At 48.7% G+C, this 21,202-nt stretch overlaps 1 protein-coding gene across 1 annotated transcript; it reads right to left on the bottom strand.

Annotated features, from left to right (window-relative positions):
• Positions 1 to 5,614: 5,614 nt before the first annotated feature.
• LOC117195127 (death-associated protein kinase related-like) lies at positions 5,615 to 7,771 on the bottom strand. The gene is made up of 2 exons (XM_033399778.1): positions 5,742 to 7,771; positions 5,615 to 5,640 (listed from the first exon to the last, which is right to left on the bottom strand). The coding sequence occupies exons 1-2, from the start codon at positions 7,723 to 7,725 to the stop codon at positions 5,615 to 5,617; spliced, it is 2,010 nt and encodes a 669-aa protein (XP_033255669.1). The 5' UTR covers positions 7,726 to 7,771.
• Between the last annotated feature and the right edge of the window lie 13,431 nt (positions 7,772 to 21,202).

Below are 21,202 nucleotides of genomic sequence, written 5' to 3'. Positions count from 1 at the left end.
CAATCATGCATCGGCCAAACGACGACTCCGGGAAAGTACCAACCAACAGGCAAGCAAATCCCATATCCCCCAATTTCAAAAACATCCCCATCATCACCAACAATCAAACCAGCAACAACATCAGCGGACAATTACACAAAATGCCCCTGCCCCCGCCCCTGCCCCCGACCCTGCCCCTGCCCCTGCCACTGCCAATGCCAATGCTCCAACAAATACATTGATGCAGACGAGGTAAAATAAACGATAATTGACATACATTTACAACATATAAACATATTAATTATATTTATTTTATTTCTAACAGGAGGACAAACAACAACGGAGCACCGGCAGGCATATCAAACGCAATGCGAACATTACGCTGTATACCGGCCGGCTCTGTTGTCCCCCTGTGTGTTGTTTAGTGGCGATGGCTGGATTGATGGGGTTGGCGTGCATCGTAGGCAAAGTTGGAGATGGCGAGCGGCTCTAGTCCGGCCGCCCACGTTGCATCTGTCTGTTGGTTTAATGCAGCAGACCGAGTGGCACTGGTCCGGCTACCCGAGATGCGTTGTCCAGTGTGTTGGCGTTGACATCGGTGTGTGATGTCAGACTGTCAGTATTATTGGCCGCATCCAAGTGGCAACTGGTCCGGCCACCAGGATACGTTGTCGATTTACTTGTTGATTGGCCGCATCCGAGTGGCTGCTGGTCCGGCCACCAGGATGCGTTGTCAGCAGAGTTGGCCTGGCCTCCTCGGCCACGTTCGTCATCGGTTCAAAAAAGGCCTCCTTTTCCGCCCCTTTGGCAGAAAATTGATGATGTTCATGGCGAGGCAGCTGCTGTGGGGGCAGCTCTGTCTGGTGATTGGCAGGTACGTGTGTTTTTGTGTGTTTTGGGCGTTTTTTCGTGTTGGCGTGAATTGGCTGTTTTTCTTTGTGTTTTAGTGGCTGGCCTCTGGACTTTTGTTGGATTGGCGGTAGTGCTGCTGATGAGGCCTCCAAATTTCGCCCATTATGCCTCGATAGAATTGCTGGAGTGGCGAGGCAGCTGCTGGAGGGGCAGCTCTGTCAGTTTAATAGCAGGTGAGTATGTTTAATGGTCATTTGCAGATTGCTGTTAATTGTGTTTAATTTTGTCTATTTTTAGGTTTTATTGCCATTAAACTTCTGCTATTTGGCACAATCAGTAGACGCCGTATAATCCGTCGCTTTCAAAGTCGCCACTGGATTCTCCATTTAGAAACCTACGTAGGTCATCGTAAGGCTCTTCGTCGGTCCATTGGCTGTCGTCGTCCATGTCCATATCCGGCTCACTGTCCGATATGGCTACTGCTGCTGCTGTATTGGCGGCTGGTTGTGATGGCGGCGGGTGTGTAGGTGCTGTTGCCTGTAGTGGCGGCATGGCTGCCAAGCCCCCGCCTCTAGCCTCTGTCAGGTTTGCGATCAGCGTGGCCATTGCTGCCAACCTTTCCTCCAGCATTTTGAGTTTAATGGCGCTCTCTTTTAGATGTTTGGCACAGCTGCCATCGCACTGAGCTGCTGGCCGCCGCTGCTGCTGGTGTTGGCGTGGCGTCGGAGCATCATTCGCGATCGGCTGCATCGGCTGGACCCTCTGGTGTTGGCGCCCCCTGGTCGATGGCTGGGGATGATGGTCGCCATACCGATGCTGCCGATCCGGTTGGTGTTGGCGTTGCTGCTGCGGATTTAGGAGTGGCTGTGGATGTGGCTGCTGCTGGCGACGTTGTATTGGCTGGTGTCGGTGTTGGCTTGGCTGTGGCTGCTGTCTGCGACGCTCCTCCTCCCTGGCGACCCTGTGGGCCTCGAGCCTCTGCCTGGCTGCCTTGTAGGCGCTGCAGCCCTTGTAGGCGCTGATGTGCTGGCCCTGGCAGTTGGCGCATTTGGGATTGGCGGCCCTTGGCTTGCTGCACTCCGTCGTCAGATGTCCACCCGCGCATTTCATGCAGACAGCAGCTCGTCTGCAATATGCACGGGTGTGGCCAAACACCTGACATCGATGGCACTGGGCAGGGTCACGGGAGACTCCAAGTCTCTCAACCGTGACGGGCCTCCCACCCAGGCGTCGCAGCTTCAACACATCGAATTGGCCACGGTCCGGTTTGGGGGCGATCTCAGCCTCGAAGAGGTTGAATTGGCGGCTGCGATCAAATAGATCGGTGATCACCCTCACAAACCGAACCGTGAACCCCTCGTTCAGCATACTGCTGCGAATCCAATCCGGCGGCGTGGAGTGGGAGAGTCCTCGGATGAGGATCCTCAAGCCACGTTCCTGGCTGGGCTGATGCCCGAATTCGCCGTGCCGGATGTCATCGTCGGTGGGAGTGGCAGTGGTGTTTGTGATGGTGATGGCGGTGGTGGTGTTGGTGTTTGTATTGGCGGGTGTATTTGTATTTGTAATTGCGTTGGCGTCATTATTTGTATTGATATTGTCAGTATTGTCTATGTGAATGGCTGGTGATTGTCTATGTATTGGCTGTTTTTGATGTTGGTGATGGCTGTGGGTCTGGCTATTGGCATTTATAGTAGTGGCAGAGGCAGGGGCAGGGGCATGTGTTGGCTGTGCAGATTGCGGCAGAGTGGCAGGATCGGCAACTGTGTTGGTGCTGGCTGCATGTGCCGTCCGTTTCTGCTGCTTCTGCTGTTGCTCCCGCAGCTCGTGCTGCCTCAACTGCACCTGAACAATAGCCTCCAGCTCCTCCAGAGTTTGCCTTTTCTGGTGATGGCGGCCCCGTCGTCTGGCCTGCTTCCTCTCACCCTCACCGTCATCGTCACTCCCACTCGGCGTCGTTTTGGTGTTGGTGGGATTGGTGGTATTTATGCAGGCTGGGCATTGGCACGGATCGACCCGCTGCTCGAACTCGAACCAAGGTCGACACGCAACGGGTTCGATCCGGTCGTGTGTGTGTGTGTGGCTGCCCGTTGGCCGTTTTGGCGCTCTGCTCCTGCGCGTCGGTTTGCCGGCTCTCCTCCGTCTTCTCCCTCTCCCGTTACTCTCGAACGGTTTTGTATGTCCGAGAGCGTGAGAGGCGGGAAAAGCGGCAGCGAGAGCGGCGTCCTATCGGCCTTTCCCTTTGCGTTTGGCGGGATTTTGGGATTTGGCAGGGTTACGGGATTTGCAGTTTGTATTGGCGCTGCTGTTGCTGCTGATTTGATGGGGCTCGAGGGGGGAGTGGCTGTGGCCGTGGATAAATCGGCCATGGCAATGGCTGGGTACTCACTGGCATTGGCATTGGCTCGCTGCTCCTGTTGGCTGCAGCCGCCGTCGCTGTGGCGTCGGCGCTCTGCATTGGCTGGGGCGTTGGTTTTGGCGCCTGCGCCGAGGGCTCTGCTGCTGCTGCTGCTATTGGCGGTGTTTGTGTTGGTGTTGTTGGCTGCTGCTGCTGCTGCTAGGGCGCCTCTGCGGGCCGCTCTGCCGCGGTCGCTGTGTCGTCTGGTTGTCCCTCGTCTGGCCATTCCTCTGGTCATGGCTGGCTGTTGGTTTGTGTGTTGGCGATCTGCTGCCTGTTTGTTGTTCTTTAATTGAAAAGTCTCTTGTGTGTGTTTGTGTTTAATGTAATTTATTGGCACTTTTATTCTCTTTTTTTTTTACGATGTGGACGGGAACAAAAGTTTGTCAAGGTAAGTAATGGGTGTGGTGGAGGAAGGGCGGCACGGCACGGCACGGCACGGCACACGACAGACACCACAAAAAAGAAAACAAAGCACAACAGCAAGACAACGGAAAACGGCGACACGAAAAAACGACACGAAACGGTTATGGCACGTACGTCCGACGATCGCGACCTCTCGAGCGGGTGGACGAGATGAGAGTGGCGGACGAGGTTCATGGTGGTACTCTCACATGTCCGCCAACTCCCATACTCTCCCCCTCAACTCGACTGGCCCGATCGCCGATCGTCATTTACCGGTGCTCTCACCCCCGGTTCCACTTTCACTCACCCCAATATTGAGTGAGATGAAAGTGGTCCGAGGGCAGCAGCACCGATAAGTAGGCAATGGAGAATTGGAATAGCCGTTTGTTTTAGTGGCTGTGTGTGTTGTCGTTGTCGTTGGTTAGCGGCCAGTGTCTTATGTTTGTGCTGTGTGTAGTGGCTGCTCTGTTGTTGGGGGATGGGATAGGATGGGGGGGGGGGATAAATGCCTGCTCCCGTATAACCGCCCGGATACTGTAAACTTCCGGATCTTTCGATCCGGGCGCGTTGAAATGGCTTTATTGGGGCGTTTGGCAGAGTGGCGGAGGTTGGCAGTGTTAATTTTGCTCCTGCTCAACCGCATTTGGCATTTAGTGGCATTTGAAGAGGGTAGGGGGTGGGGAGGAATTGGCTGGGCATAAATTGCCGAATTTGCGACCGATAACACACTGGGCATTGATAAATGCATTTTAAATTTGAAATGGCTTTTTGGTGTGTTATCGGTCATAGTCTGGTATTTGCGTGGTATTTTTGGTAATACCACGTGTCAAGGGGAATTATGGGAATGGCAGATAGGTTGGGAAGAAGAGTAAGAAGGTAAAACTAATTAGAAAACTACGAAAAATATACAATTATCTACAGAAAACTACATTAATTTACAAAAACTTATTCCTAATATCACAGGCAAGTACTAAAACTATGGACAAACTATCTACGGACATGCAAAAACTACAGAAACAACAGGATTGACATCTACAACAAATACATTGATGCAGACGAGGTAAAATAAACGATAATTGACATACATTAACAACATATAAACATGTTAATTATATTTATTTTATTTCTAACAGGAGGACAACTACAACGAAGCACCGGCCGGCATAACAAACGCAATGCGAACATTACGCTGTATACCGGCCGGCTCTGTTGTCCCCCTGTGTGTTGTTTATTGGCTGGCTGGTTGTGAGTATTGGCGTGCATCGTGGGCAATGATGGTGTTGATGGCGAGCGGCTCTGGTCCGGCCGCCCACGTTGCATCTGTCTGTTGGTTTGGTGCAGCAGACCGAGTGGCACTGGTCCGGCCACCCGAAGATGCATTGTCCAGTGTGTTGGCATTGGCATCGAAAAGTGATGCCAACGAATCGTGATATTGGCCGCATCCAAGTGGCTGCTGGTCCGGCCACCAGGATACGTTGTCGATTGTATTGTTGTTGGCCGCATCCGAGTGGCTGCTGGTCCAGCCACCCAGGATGCGTTGTCAGTAGAATTGGACTGGCCTCCTCGGCCACGTTCGTCGTCAATTTGTAACGGCGTTTTGAGTGGCTGGTGGTCCGGCCACCCAGTTGAGGAGGTGTTTGCTTTGGCGTGTGATTTTAATTTGTGTTTATTTGCAGGTACTTGTCGGCGTTTGGATGCTGTTGCTGGCGACCCTTGTCTGGTTTGTGTTGGCGTGAGAGGCGTTTGCAGGTGAGTATATGTGTTTATTGGCAGCTTCTCTCCTGATTCTCCTTCTTCTTTTGCAGGATTTGCTGGCGTCCGGCGGCTCAACACCAGGCCATCCCGCCCTCACATAATTGGCATGAGAGACGGGTGCGACCCAGTGGAGCGGCAACAGGCGCCAGCATCTGCGTCGTCGTTGGAAATGGCAGCTGTATGTTTGGAGTGGCGTGACGTCACGGCCATGGTCAGGCGGCAGCGTCATCAGAAAGGGGCCTCCTTTTCCTTCCCTTTGGCAGGAATTGTCAGTGTTGATGGCGAGGCAGCTTCCTGCTGGGCAGCTCTGTCTGGTGATTGGCAGGTAAGTGTGGATTTCATGTGTTTTGGCCGTTTTTCGTGTTGTCGTGGTGCATGTGGTGGTGGTGCAGATGGTGGGCAGTGGCAGTAGCTTTGGTGCTGCTGCTTGAGGCTACAGCGGTGCTGGACGCCAGGCGATGGCTATTCAGGAGCAGGGTGGCCGTGCTGCCCGAGCTGGGACTGCTGCCGGGGCTGGGATTGTTGCTGTTGCTGCTGGAACTATTGCTGTTGGCGCCGCTGTTCTGTGGCTGCTTCTTATAGACGGCCATCAGCGGGTCGGAGGCGCGGCGAATGCTGTTCATTCGTGCTGCTGTCGCGGCTGCTGCCGAGTAACTGATGTTGCTGCTGTTTCCCCCTGCACTGCGTCGCATATTGTTGCCGTTGCTGCTCCCGCTACTGCCGCCGCACCCGTTGACGGGACTTTGGCCGTTGTGGCTGCTGGTGCTGCTGTGTCCGGGGCAGACTAGCGTCTCCTCCAGCTGAAACTTCTTGACCAGAGCCTTCACCGAGGTGGCCGATCCATGGGACTCTCCCGTGGGTGCCTTGCGGATCACTTTCGGTGTGGTGGGCGCATCGGGAAAGAGTGTCAGGGTGGCCACCACTGTGGCGGACTCGTCGAGGCCGTTGCTGCCCAGCTGGATGGTGGCCTGCACCGGGGGCTTCTTCACAAATGTCGCCGTGTATGTGTTCTCCTTGTCCGAGTCGGAGGCTCGACGTGTGGGTGTCACGATCTGAGTGGGCTTGGCGGACAGGCAGACCGTGTTGCTCTGTCCGTGTCCATTGCTGGTCAGCGTGTGTATGGCTGTCGTTGTCTCTGTGCTGGTGCTGGTGCTGCTTATGGGGCTTCCCAGGAGCTTCCCGGTGGCAATGGGTATTTTTGAGATGCTGCTACTGCTCCCATTGCTGTGGGCCCGATGGTGGCCATTGTGCGTGGGTTTGTTGCTGCCACTGCTTGGCTTCTGTTGCTTTTGTTGTTCCTGTGACTGCTGTTGCTGTTCCTGCTCCTCTGCCTTCTCCTCGGCCACTGGCTCCTCCACTTCCTCATCCTCAAGGTCGTCTTCTTCCTCCTCCTCTTCCTCTTCAGCATCGCTCTGAGCCTGCAGATACATTTGTCTATCCATCGAGCTCTCATCCTTCAGCCAGACATGTTCCAGGCATCCAGCGGCACTCATGCGATCGTTTGGCTTAATTCGCAATGCGCGGCGTATGAAATCGATGGCCACTGGCGAGACGCCACCGAATAGGTTGTCCGGAAAGGTGAGCGCACACTGCGAGATATTGAGGAAGGTCTCCTGCTTGGTGTCCCCGCCAAAGGGCGAGAAGCCGGAGAGCAAGACATAGGTGAGAACGCCCACGGACCAGATGTCCGTCAGTAGGGAGAGCGGCTCGTACTGGAGCACCTCGGGGGCCACGTAGTCGGGTGTGCCGGCCATCTCGCGGACATTGATGCCCTCGCACACAACGCGCGAGATCCCAAAGTCACAGAGCTTGAGGCCATCTTCTATACGCTCGCCGGCGAGCAAAATGTTCTGTGGCTTGAGGTCCAGGTGGGCAATGGATCGGTCGTGGAGAAACTTGAGAGCCTTCAGCACCTCTCGCATGCAGTGGCGGGCCTGGGCCTCTGTCAGGCACTCCTCGTTGTCCAGTATGGTCTGCAGCTCGCCACCAGTGGCCAGTTCCAGCAGCAGGGCTGTGTCCGAACGGGTCTCGTGCACCGCATTCAGATTGACAATGTTCTCCTCGCCCTCGCAGAGTATTAGGACGGCGATCTCGTGTTTGATCTCCTTGTCGCTGCTCTGTGCGCGTCGGCGTCGCTTCAAGAACTTTGCCGCGAAATGGGAGCCCGTGTTCTTGTGAATGGCACGGCGAACGGCGGCGAATTTGCCCCTGGCAAACGGCGTCTGTTCCACCTCGTAGATCTCGTTGATGTCATGCGACACGAGCAATCCGTTAAAGCGTTCGGCATCTACATCCAAAAGGCCATCGCCCATGGGAAAGATTCCCTTTTCGGTGAACATGATCTATCGATCTGTGCCGTGTCGCCATTGACGTTTTTTTTCTGTGTTGCCCTGTTTTCTTTTTGTGGTGTCTGTCGTGTGCCGTGCCGTGCCGTGCCGCCCTTTCTCCACCACACCCATTACTTACCTTGACAAACTTTTGCTCCCGTCCACATCACAAACCAAAAAGAGAACGAGGTGGAAAGTTGTGAGTTGCTGCGGACACCGCAACTCTACAGTTATACCCGATACTAAGTCAGTATGGCTCTCCTGCGGCAGACGCCGCTAATATTGAACCACACGACAAAAAGTGCGTGCGAGAGAGACAGAAAATCAGTCTGAGCGTGACGTCGGGCGCTGCGTAGCCACTGCAAATTGATTTCTTGCTTTTGGCTACAAAAATGATCCGATCTGATCCAGAAAGAATGAAATTGTTTTCTTGATTCTGGCTATAATCATTATACGATCTGGTTCAGATTTTGCACTGTAGAAGATATAGTCATCCACACCGATTCTGCGTTTTTGGTTTTATCGTATCTTTCAAAATGTGGATGCCACAGATTTTCGTCCTTTGTGGGGGCGGAAGTGGGCGGGGCGAAGTTTTGAAATATTTTTGTAGCAGTGACATATCACAGAAGTCTGGATCCAAAACATCGTTGCTCTAGCTCTTATAGTCTTTGAGCACTAGGCGCTGAAGGGGACGGACGGACGGACGGACGGACGGACGGACGGACAGACGGACAGACAGGGCTCAATCGACTCGGCTATTGATGCTGATCAAGAATATATATACTTTATGGGGTCGGAAACGATTCCTTCTGGACGTTACACACATCCACTTTTACCACAAATCTAATATACCCCAATACTCATTTTGAGTATCGGGTATAAAAACCAGAAAAAACGAGGTGGAACGTTGTGAGTTGCTGCGGACACCGCAACTCTACAGTTATACCCGATACTAAGTCAGTATGGCTCTCCTGCGGCAGACGCCGCTAATATTGAACCACACGACAAAGAGTGCGTGCGAGAGAGACAGAAAATCAGTCTGAGCGTGACGTCGGGCGCTGCGTAGCCACTGAAAATTGATTTCTTGCTTTTGGCTACAAAAATGATCCGATCTAATCCAGATTCAGCAATCTGATAGATATGGTCATTATCTATGATTCTGCGTTTTTAGTTTTCTCGAATGTGCAATATTGTGGATGCAACAGATTTTCGTCTTTTGTGGGGGCGGAAGGGGGTGGGGCGAAATTCTGAGATATACGTTTTATAGTGAGATCTAACAGAAGTGCGGATACCAAATTTGGTTACTCTAGCCTTAATAGTCTCTGAGATTTGTGGATGCCCCAGATTTTCGTACTTTGCGGGGGCGGAAGGGGGTGTGGCGAAATTTGGACACGAAACGGTCAAGGTCCGATATCACAGGAGTGTGGATACCAAATTTGGTTGCTCTGGCTCTTATAGGTTCTGAGATCCTTGAACTCATATTTTGCAATTGACAAAACCGACCATGAAACCTGTGCGTTAGAGAGAGGCTTAGCGAGAAAGAATGAAATTGTTTTCTTGATTCTGGCTATAATCATTATACGATCTGGTTCAGATTTTGCACTGTAGAAGATATGGTCATCGTCTACGATTCTGCGTTTTTGGTTTTATCGTATCTCTAAAAATGTGGATGCCACAGATTTTCGTCCTTTGTGGGGGCGGAAGTAGGCGGGGCGAAGTTTTGAAATATTTTTGTAGCAGTGACATATCACAGAAGTCTGGATCCAAAACATCGTTGCTCTAGCTCTTATAGTCTTTGAGCACTAGGCGCTGAAGGGGACGGACGGGCGGACGGACGGACGGACGGACGGACAGACGGACAGACAGACAGGGCTCAATCGACTCGGCTATCGATGCTGATCAAGAATATATATACTTTATGGGTTCGGAAACGATTCCTTCTGGACGTTACACACATCCACTTTTACCACAAATCTAATATACCCCAATACTCATTTTGAGTATCGATATAAAAACCAGAAAAAACGAGGTGGAACGTTGTGAGTTGCTGCGGACACCGCAACTCTACAGTTATACCCGATATTAAGTCAGTATGGCTCTACTCCGGCAGAACCACACGACAAAGAGTGCGTGCGAGAGAGACAGAAAATCAGTCTGAGCGTGACGTCGGGCGCTGCGTAGCCACTGAAAATTGATTTCTTGCTTTTGGCTACAAAAATGATTCGATCTGATCCAGATTCAGCAATCTGATAGATATGGTCATTATCTATGATTCTGCGTTTTTAGTTTTCTCGAATGTGCAATATTGTGGATGCAACAGATTTTCGTCTTTTGTGGGGGCGAAAGGGGGTGGGGCGAAATTCTGAGATATACGTTTTATAGTGAGATCTAACAGAAGTGCGGATACCAAATTTGGTTACTCTAGCCTTAATAGTCTCTGAGATTTGTGGATGCCCCAGATTTTCGTCCTTTGCGGGGGCGGAAGGGGGTGTGGCGAAATTTGGACACGAAACGGTCAAGGTCCGATATCACAGGAGTGTGGATACCAAATTTGGTTGCTCTGGCTCTTATAGGTTCTGAGATCCTTGAACTCATATTTTGCAATTGACAAAACCGACCATGAAACCTGTGCGTTAGAGAGAGACAGAGCGAGAAAGAATGAAATTGTTTTCTTGATTCTGGCTATAATCATTATACGATCTGGTTCAGATTTTGCACTGTAAAAGATATGGTCATCCTCGCCGATTCTGCGTTTTTCGTTTTATCGTATCTTTAAAAATGTGGATGCCACAGATTTTCGTCCTTTGTGGGGGCGGAAGTGGACTGGGCGAAGTTTTGCAATATTTTTGTAGCAGTGACATATCACAGAAGTCTGAATCCAAAACATCGTTGCTCTAGCTCTTATAGTCTTTGAGCACTAGGCGCTGAAGGGGACGGACGGACGGACGGACGGACGGACGGACGGACAGACGGACAGACAGACAGGGCTCAATCGACTCGGCTATCGATGCTGATCAAGAATATATATACTTTATGGGGTCGGAAACGATTCCTTCTGGACGTTACACACATCCACTTTTACCACAAATCTAATATACCCCAATACTCATTTTGAGTATCGGGTATAAAAACCAGAAAAAACGAGGTGGAACGTTGTGAGTTGCTGCGGACACCGCAACTCTACAGTTATACCCGATACTAAGTCAGTATGGCTCTCCTCCGGCAGAACCACACGACAAAGAGTGCGTGCGAGAGAGACAGAAAATCAGTCTGAGCGTGACGTCGGGCGCTGCGTAGCCACTGAAAATTGATTTCTTGCTTTTGGCTACAAAAATGATTTGATCTGATCCAGATTCAGCAATCTGATAGATATGGTCATTATCTATGATTCTGCGTTTTTAGTTTTCTCGAATGTGCAATATTGTGGATGCAACAGATTTTCGTCTTTTGTGGGGGCGGAAGGGGGTGGGGCGAAATTCTGAGATATACGTTTTATAGTGAGATCTAACAGAAGTGCGGATACCAAATTTGGTTACTCTAGCCTTAATAGTCTCTGAGATTTGTGGATGCCCCAGATTTTCGTCCTTTGCGGGGCGGAAGGGGGTGTGGCGAAATTTGGACACGAAACGGTCAGGGTCCGATATCACAGGAGTGTGGATACCAAATTTGGTTGCTCTGGCTCTTAAAGGTTCTGAGATCCTTGAACTCATATTTTGCAATTGACAAAACCGACCATGAAACCTGTGCGTTAGAGAGAGACAGAGCGAGAAAGAATGAAATTGTTTTCTTGATTCTGGCTATAATCATTATACGATCTGGTTCAGATTTTGCACTGTAGAAGATATGGTCATCCTCGCCGATTCTGCGTTTTTCGTTTTATCGTTTCTTTAAAAATGTGGATGCCACAGATTTTCGTCCTTTGTGGGGGCGGAAGTGGGCGGGGCGAAGTTTTGAAATATTTTTGTAGTATTGACATATCACAGAAGTCTGGATCCAAAACATCGTTGCTCTAGCTCTTATAGTCTTTGAGCACTAGGCGCTGAAGGGGACGGACGGACGGACGGACGGACGGACGGCCGGACGGACGGACGGACAGACGGACAGACAGGGCTCAATCGACTCGGCTATTGATGCTGATCAAGAATATATATACTTTATGGGGTCGGAAACGATTCCTTCTGGACGTTACACACATCCACTTTTACCACAAATCTAATATACCCCAATACTCATTTTGAGTATCGGGTATAAAAACCAGAAAAAACGAGGTGGAACGTTGTGAGTTGCTGCGGACACCGCAACTCTACAGTTATACCCGATACTAAGTCAGTATGGCTCTCCTGCGGCAGACGCCGCTAATATTGAACCACACGACAAAGAGTGCGTGCGAGAGAGACAGAAAATCAGCCTGAGCGTGACGTCGGGCGCTGCGTAGCCACTGAAAATTGATTTCTTGCTTTTGGCTACAAAAATGATCCGATCTAATCCAGATTCAGCAATCTGATAGATATGGTCATTATCTATGATTCTGCGTTTTTAGTTTTCTCGAATGTGCAATATTGTGGATGCAACAGATTTTCGTCTTTTGTGGGGGCGGAAGGGGGTGGGGCGAAATTCTGAGATATACGTTTTATAGTGAGATCTAACAGAAGTGCGGATACCAAATTTGGTTACTCTAGCCTTAATAGTCTCTGAGATTTGTGGATGCCCCAGATTTTCGTCCTTTGCGGGGGCGGAAGGGGGTGTGGCGAAATTTGGACACGAAACGGTCAAGGTCCGATATCACAGGAGTGTGGATACCAAATTTGGTTGCTCTGGCTCTTATAGGTTCTGAGATCCTTGAACTCATATTTTGCAATTGACAAAACCGACCATGAAACCTGTGCGTTAGAGAGAGACAGAGCGAGAAAGAATGAAATTGTTTTCTTGATTCTGGTTATAATCATTATACGATCTGGTTCAGATTTTGCACTGTAGAAGATATGGTCATCGTCTACGATTCTGCGTTTTTGGTTTTATCGTATCTTTAAAAATGTGGATGCCACAGATTTTCGTCCTTTGTGGGGGCGGAAGTGGGCGGGGCGAAGTTTTGAAATATTTTTGTAGCAGTGACATATCACAGAAGTCTGGATCCAAAACATCGTTGCTCTAGCTCTTATAGTCTTTGAGCACTAGGCGCTGAAGGGGACGGACGGACGGACGGACGGACGGACGGACGGACGGACGGACGGACAGACGGACAGACAGACAGGGCTCAATCGATTCGCTATCGATGCTGATCAAGAATATATATACTTTATGGGGTCGGAAACGATTCCTTCTGGACGTTACACACATCCACTTTTACCACAAATCTAATATACCCCAATACTCATTTTGAGTATCGGGTATAAAAACCCACCAACACATGGAAAGTTTGAAAATGCATTTGATAAAAGCTTAAAAGTTTGAGCTTAAAAGCGTCCTCTCGGCCGGGTCCCCTCCGCGAGCTTATGCCATGCAGCACGCGCTGTACGATTTTGTTTTTGGTTTGCAGGTAAAATTTTAATGCACCCACACACAGCCACACGCCCAGCTACGAAAGATCTTTCGCCGCGGGAACACAAACAAAAACTGAGTGAGCTTTATAATATACCAACAACATTACATTTTATTGCCTCCCAAAATTCCGCGAGCGTGGCAAAAGCTTCGTTCTTTTTTGCTAGAGCTGTTTGTCGGTCGTTGACCTCACACTTTTAAAGTAGTCACAGCTGATTGGCCTTCTGCCTTTACAATACGCTTGGTAGAACGAATAGTATGTCCAACTACTCCCTGAAGCCGATGTGCTGGGACATGTGTACCTATATTGCGCTATAGTATTATCTTTCTATCTAAGGAAAAATCATTAGTTTATATCGCACTATAAAATATCGTATATGCACTTATAACTATTTACACTTATCGTATTTATTTATCTAAATATTCCCTAGTAATAATAGCTATATCTCTTGTGACGCTTTTCGTTCCTCCTTTTGTCCATTTAGCCTTGTCTTGGAGTTCTCGGTTAGTGTTTCTTTTTTCTTGTAACATGAATATAGTATCTGAATATAGTTTCTAATAAAAAGATTGTTAAGATGAATATGTGCTAGACGTTACCGCATTTGGGGGAACCATGCCGCTCGTGAGCGAAATAGGATGACCAATACCGGACACTCCAGGGATCCTGATATTATTATTGGCTCTTTCAGGATCATGGTAGGGTGGGCGTGGCACGACTCCGTGCCAGCAAAACAGAGATGTCCGCCGCGGTGGTAGATCCCTACTCCTTCTCTGCACTTTTTTTGCCCCACTATACTTTCCGTACCCCTAACGATCCTTTCCTTGTCTGTCCCCCTCCCATTACCAAAAAGAGTACGCGAATTTTAATAAAATAATACCAGCAGGAGCGAAACAACCTTACTGGAGGGTTACCCCAAAGAACCCATCCCCATTTCCGACCAGAGATCAGCCGTGAAAGCGAGCGCGTACTCCTTCTCAGTTAGCCGACCACCAGCTTCATCGTGCGAAGATTCTCTTCGTTACTCGTTACAGTAATAATTATTTTATTTGGCGCCCAACGTGGGGCCGAAAGGCCTGAAGGTCAGGGTTGACGTAATTGTAAACGTTACAAAGCGGAGTTACATTAACTTATATGGTTGTGTGTGACCCCAGCCAAACTTGACCCCGAAGCAGAAAAATTGTTGAGAAAGTCCATAACACCTGCGAGCAGTGCATAGTCATGCACTGGCTTAAGACTTTTGTTCCCTGTTTCCCACCCCCCTTCCTTAAAGCCTTCCTTTTGTCCTGGAATTGGATCCTGTGATGGTGGATGCTTATTAGTTTCCGATAACGTTTAGCCCGCATCGGAGTAGGATCCATAACCCCTGTTCGATGGTAAGCTGCTCTGGAATCGATAATAGCTTCAACATAGCTTTATTGCCGAGCAGTATATGCCATAGCAGTGAAATCTAGATGGATTATATTATATTATAGGATTCAGCCAAAAGAGAGCGAAACCGTTTGCTGTGTATGCACGCAAGAAGTCGAATACCCAGGCCAACTATTAGCTACCAGCTGTAACCATTATTTCCATCACACCTGCTTTAGTGCACGTTCAGGAAATAAGAAAGTCTGTCCAGTGTGCAGAACTGCGCTGAGCAAATCGACCCTTAATTTGGCAGAAGAACTAGAAGCAGCTCAAGCCTCAGGCAACCAACCAGGGGCAGTTGCAGTGACCAGATCCCGTTCGAAAACACTTAAATCACAGCAAAACCAATTATCCGCTGCCAATATGCAGAGTGGGGTCCGAAGTGTTAGCCAACCCGAAGGGCCTAGTGTGTCCGGTCCAATGGCCGCTCCAGATCGTCCTAGAGGCCAACCGCCAAATTCTGCGGCAGCAGTGGTGTCAGCTTCAGCAGCTCGAACGGGTCTGCCAGCCACGGATGGTAGCTTGCAACAGACCATTGCGGACGCAGTGACAGCCGCACTAGCACAGCACACTCAAATGCTAGCTAACGCGATTGAAGCGGGGTTTCAAAGATTGTCGCTCCAGAATGCAGCTCCAGTTCCAACGGAAAGGGTACACCCAGCCCATAGGCAGTCCTCTCCCGTTAGGTCAAATCAATCCTTTGAGCAACTCTTTAGGTTATCCGCCAGGGAAAACGCAGCATTGCCAAACTCAGCGTCCGAGCGACCGACTAACTTGTCAGCCCCACCCGAGTCGCAGCAATCACAGCAGTTGCGCGCGGATCGGATTAGCCAGATAATCGCGAACTGGAAGTTGAGATTCTCAGGGCGCTCCTCTATGTCAATATATGATTTTTTGTATCGCGTCGAAGCTCTGACCAGCCAGACATTAGATAGCAATTTTGAATTGTTATCTCGCTACGCGAGCAACCTGTTCGAAGGAAGCGCGGGTTAATGGTACTGGAGGTATCATAAAAGCGTACCAAGAGTGCGCTGGATTGATCTCTGTATTGCTCTGAGATCGCAGTTTTCGGACGGCAGAACAGATTTAGAAATCAGAACCGCGATCACCCAGAGGAAGCAGAAAGTCAACGAACCGTTTGACAGTTTTTATGAGGCCATAGTGGCGCTTGCAGACAAGCTCGTGCAGCCGATGACCGAGCAGTCCTTGTTAGAGGTGTTGCGAGCAAATCTGCTCAATGAGATACAACATGAGATTTTATATGTGCCCATACCGAACATTGTGCAGTTGCGACAAGTGGTCCGCAAGCGTGAAAGGTTCATGGAAAATACTGCTAAGCCAATCCCGGCTACTCGACGATTTGTTCCTCGCAATCAGGTGAACGAAATGTCCATCCAGACAGAAGGTCTGGCAGAAGGCGATTCGGAAGAAGCTGACGCTTTTGATATCGACGCGATGACGCTTTCTTGCTGGAATTGCAATAAACAAGGCCACCGATATCAAGAGTGCGAAGCAGAGCGTAAAGTATTCTGTTATGGATGTGGTAAGCGGGACACATATAAACCATCGTGCCGAAAATGTAGCTCGTCAAAAAACGAGTTGGCTCGTGCACCGATATCGAGTGCACGCAAGTTAGTGTCGAAGGCAACGAATACGGAGTAACCGGGGCTACGTCAAGCTCATGACATGATAACGACCACTATGATACCAGTACAGGACGACGATCAGGAAGCGACCCCTGCGCCTAGCAAAACTCGAGACCGTAAGCGTAGGAAGCTGTTCCGCACGCAGAGTAAAAATGCGCGCAAAGCATTATTAGCCTCTGTTATTAGTAATATCACTGACCTACGACCCTACGCCAATGTCACTCTGTTTGGCAAGACGATAAGTGGATTAATGGACACAGGCGCCTCAATCAGCTGCCTTGGGGGTAAATTTGCAGAAGAGTTATCTCGAACAAACCCTGAGGTCAAGCCGATGAAGTCAGCCGTGCGAACCGCAGATGGGAAAAAGCAAGTTATTCTAGGTAGGATCTCCACACTCATTTGCTTTCGTGGAAATTCCAAACGAATATGCCTTTATTTTGTACCATCGTTATCGCAGGAGTTATATCTAGGAATAGACTTTTGGAGAAGCTTTAATCTACTGCCGTTCTTCTTAATGAGCAAAGCGAATAACAGCAGTTTGGCGGCTATAAACTTTGACAACCCGATGCAAATACCTTTGTCGGAATTACAGCAGAAGGAACTAGTAGCGATAGTACAGATGTTCCCTTCGTTTGCCGAAAAAGGATTAGGAAAGACAAACTGGCTTACACATGACATAGAAATTTACGAGACTCGGCCCATAAAACAACGCCACTACGCAGTGTCGCCTGCAGTCGAAAAATGTATATACGAAGAGTTGGACCGAATGTTAGGCCTTGGGGTGATTGAAGAATCAGATAGCCCGTGGTCTTCCCCGGTAGTAATTGTGCGTAAGCCAGGTAAGGTTCGCTTTTGCCTTGATAGCCGGAAAGTTAACGGAGTAACAGTCAAAAATGCTCACCCTATGCCCCTCATTGATGGCATTTTAAGTAGACTTCCAAAAGCGCAGTTCATTTCAAGCATCGATCTTAAAGATGCTTACTGGCAGATTCCGCTTACTCCAAGGGCTCGGGAGAAGACGGCTTTTGCTGTGCCTGGGAGGCCGCTATATCAATTCACGGTGATGCCGTTTGGTTTATGCAATGCCCCACAGACCATGTCCAAACTGATGGATAAAGTTATCCCACCATCTTTGCGAAATGAGATTTTCATTTATCTCGACGACTTATTGGTGATTTCTGAGTCCTTCGAGAAGCACATGTCCGTGTTGAAAGCGCTGGCCGACCGACTGTCTCAAGCTGGACTGACGATAAACGTAGAGAAAAGCAAATTTTGCCTGAAGGAAGTGAAATACCTGGGCCACGTGATAGGGTATGGGATGATACAAACGGATCCCGAAAAAGTTGCTGCTATTCGGGAGTTTCCAGTGCCTCGATCGGTGAAGCAAGTGCGACGATTTTTGGGAACCACTGGATGGTACCATAAATATATTAAAAACTATGCCGGAATTGCTGCCCCAATATCAGATACACTAAAGCAACGTCGATCGTTTGTATGGACCAACGAAGCGCAAAGGGCGTTTGAAAGTTTAAAAGACCAAATGTGCGAGGCACCAGTCCTACATAGCCCCGACTTTACCATTCCATTTGCCATTCATTGCGATGCCAGCCACACCGGAGTTGGCGGCGTGTTAATGCAAACGGATAGCGATGGTAATGACATCCCAATCGCATTCATGTCTCGCAAGCTGAATCAGTGTCAGCGAAACTATTCAGTCACGGAGAAAGAGTGTTTGGCAGCCATAATGTGTGTGAAGAAGTTTCGAGCTTATGTGGAAGGACACGAGTTCTCCATCCATACCGACCATGCATCATTGAAGTGGCTAATGTCACAATCGGACCTAAGTTCTAGATTGGCAAGATGGGCTCTCAAATTGCAGGGGTTCAACTTCAAAATTTTCCACCGCAAAGGTAGCCAAAATGTTGTCCCAGATGCTCTGTCGCGGGTGCACACCGAAGATCTATCGGCATTCAGCTGCGATGGATTGGTAGACCTGCAGTCTGATTGCTTCAAGTCGGCAGAATACTTGGAACTGATTCGAAAAATTAAAGGCAACCAGACACAGATGCCAGACATTAAGGTGATCGATAATCTCATATATCGGCGAGCAGAACACGCGGCTGCTGATCAGATCGCTGACGACCTGTGTTGGAAGCTGTGGGTTCCAACGGAGCTGGTGTCCGATGTACTAAAACAGAGTCACGAACAGTCGCTAGCAGCTCATAGCGGCATTAATAAAACGTTGGAGAGAGTTCGACGTTATTATTATTGGCCAAGTTTAGTAACCGATGTGAGAGCGTTCATAAACAGCTGTTCGGTCTGCAAGTGCACCAAGTACCCGAATCGTTCGTTACGACCCCCATTAGCTCCAGTGAAGGAAGCTCAACGAGTGTTTCAGAAGTTGTTTGTGGATTTCCTGGGTCCGTATCCACGAAGCAAAACCGGAAATATCGGTATCTTCGTTGTTTTGGACCATCTTTCAAAATATCCGTTTTTAAAACCCGTAAAGAAATTTACAGCGGAGGCGATAACTCGATTCATGGAAGAGGACCTATTCCATTGCTTCGGGGTACCCGAAGTGGTTGTGTCCGACAATGGAGTACAATTTAAGTCACATCACTTCAATTCGCTGTTGAAAAAGTACAATGTGCAGCATTTTTATACGGCTGTGTACGCACCTCAAGCCAACGCATCGGAACGCGTTAACAGATCCGTTATTGCCGCCATTAAAGCTTACATCAAGCCAGATCAAACTAATTGGGATGAGCAGCTTAGTTCTATTAGTTGTGCCTTACGATCTAGTCTGCATTCAGCCCTAAACGACAGCCCCTATCGGGTTGCATTTGGACAGCACATGATCACCAATGGAGACACCTATCAGCTCTTACGAAATTTGCAGGTTTTAGAAGATCGTACCGTGAGTTTTGGTCGGGAAGATTCGTTTGATGTGATTCGAAAAACAGCCCAACGAACAATACAAAAACAACACCAACGAAACGAACAGCAGTACAACCTTCGAAGTCGTGAAGTGGCGTTCAAAGTTGGCCAGGAGGTCTACAGACGCAACTTTCAGCAGAGCAATTTCGTTAAAGGTTTCAGCGCAAAACTAGCTCCTACTTTTGTAAAAGCTAGAATAAAACGTAGGCTTGGTCACAGTTATTACGAGTTGGAAGATCCCCAAGGTAGACTTATCGGAAAATACCACGCTAAAGACATAAAGCAGTGACCATCCTAATACCGGTTAACGGTTTTCCTCCAAGCGTCTATCACCCTTTGATGTGATTAACACCAAAGTGTGATCTTGGCCGGGGGGATTTGTAGTGGTCGCTTGTCGGGCGGATATTGTGGACGTTGACATGCAATGACTGCATCTTTCAAGAGGCGATGCAGTTACTGCACCGTCAAGTGGCCCGTGTGACACCAGCAGAAGGCTGTTACGCGCGGATCCCAGGCAAAACGCAGCCCTCCTCCCGCCCAACCGACCGAGGGGCGCTGCCGCATGACGCGCGGTGCGTAGCCGAACCAAACGCGAACATGCAAGAAAGATAGCTATTAGACTAACATTCGAGGAAAATTAGTACTAAACTTACTAAGAAACTAAGCATGCAATCAAAGTACAAATACCACTACAGTTACTAATTAATAGAAAGGTGTGTAAGGATTAATAATTTAATAAGAGGAAGAGAATTAGTGGTGGATATAATATGGTAGAGGGAATTATAATCCGAGCATAAGACCCTAAACGGTTCATGCAAGGAATAATTCGATCTACAAAGTGGAAGGAACAACGGTATAAAATTTCTAGTCAGTCTAATAGGAATCGTGAAGTTTATGCAGCTCAACAGATCAGGGCTGTCTATGTCACCCCTGATCAAGTTGTGCATAAATATCACACCAAGCATTTTTCTACGGTTAACTAAGGGTGGGAGGTTTACTAATAGTAGTCTACTAGAGTAAGATGGGAGTCTTACACCCGCATCCCAGTTAAGGCCCCGCAGAGCAAAGAGTAAAAAGTTGTTCTGTACTGATTCTATACGGTCCTGGTGTACTTTGTACTGAGGGCACCATACACAGGAGCCGTATTCTAAGATCGGACGAACAAGCGAGGTATAGAGAGTCTTTGTTATATAGGGGTCGTCAAATTCCTTTGACCACCTCTTTATAAGCCCAAGCACGCCCATGGCCTTATTTACCATGGTAGAAATGTGTTCGGAAAACTTTAACTTGGGGTCTAACATAACACCCAGATCATCCACCAGGGTAATTCTCTCAAGAGAACCACCAAATAGGGTGTAGGGAGCCAACAAAGGGCTAGAACGATGAAATGTCATAACTTTGCATTTCGAGGAATTAAGGTGTAACAAGTTTGCACAACACCATGGCTGAAAGTTATTGAGATCGGATTGCAAGCGAGAATGAAATGAAATGTCCTTGTACTGGACACAGAGTTTAACATCATCCGCATACATAAGTACTCGAGAGTATGTTAATACTGAAGGTAAGTCATTAATAAAGAGTGTGAAGAGTAAGGGGCCTAGATGGCTGCCTTGTGGTACTCCCGAAGAAACCTTTACTGGTAAAGAGAGGGAGTTTTTGAAGAGGACTCTTTGAGACCTAGAACAAAGATAGCTAGAAATCCATCTCAGGAGGTTGGGCGGAAACCCTAAAAGGTCAAGTTTATGCGCTAAAAGGGAATGGTTTACAGAGTCGAATGCTTTACTAAAGTCGGTGTAAATAACATCCGTCTGTAAGTTACATTGAAAGCCTTTAATAATGAAAGAGGTAAACTCTAACCAGTTTCTTGGTGGTTGATCGCCGCCTTATAAATCCATGCTGAGTTGGAGATATAAGTGACTTGCAGAGATGTTGCAAGTGCGGAGTTAAAACCCTCTCAAAC

This window comes from Drosophila miranda (assembly GCF_003369915.1).
Source record: "Drosophila miranda strain MSH22 chromosome Y unlocalized genomic scaffold, D.miranda_PacBio2.1 Contig_Y6_pilon, whole genome shotgun sequence".
NCBI classification, from domain to species: Eukaryota; Metazoa; Arthropoda; class Insecta; order Diptera; family Drosophilidae; genus Drosophila; species Drosophila miranda.
Note: the sequence above shows the minus strand (reverse complement) of the source record. Positions and strands in the feature narration are given on the sequence as shown.

Coding starts and splice junctions, on each gene's coding strand:
- LOC117195127 (XM_033399778.1), bottom strand. CDS start 7,725: ATGTTCACCGAAAAGGGAATCTTTCCCATGGGCGATGGCCTTTTGGAT. Junction 5,641..5,741: donor GCACCACGACAACACGAAAA/ACGGCCAAAACA, acceptor TTCCTGCCAAAG/GGAAGGAAAAGGAGGCCCCT.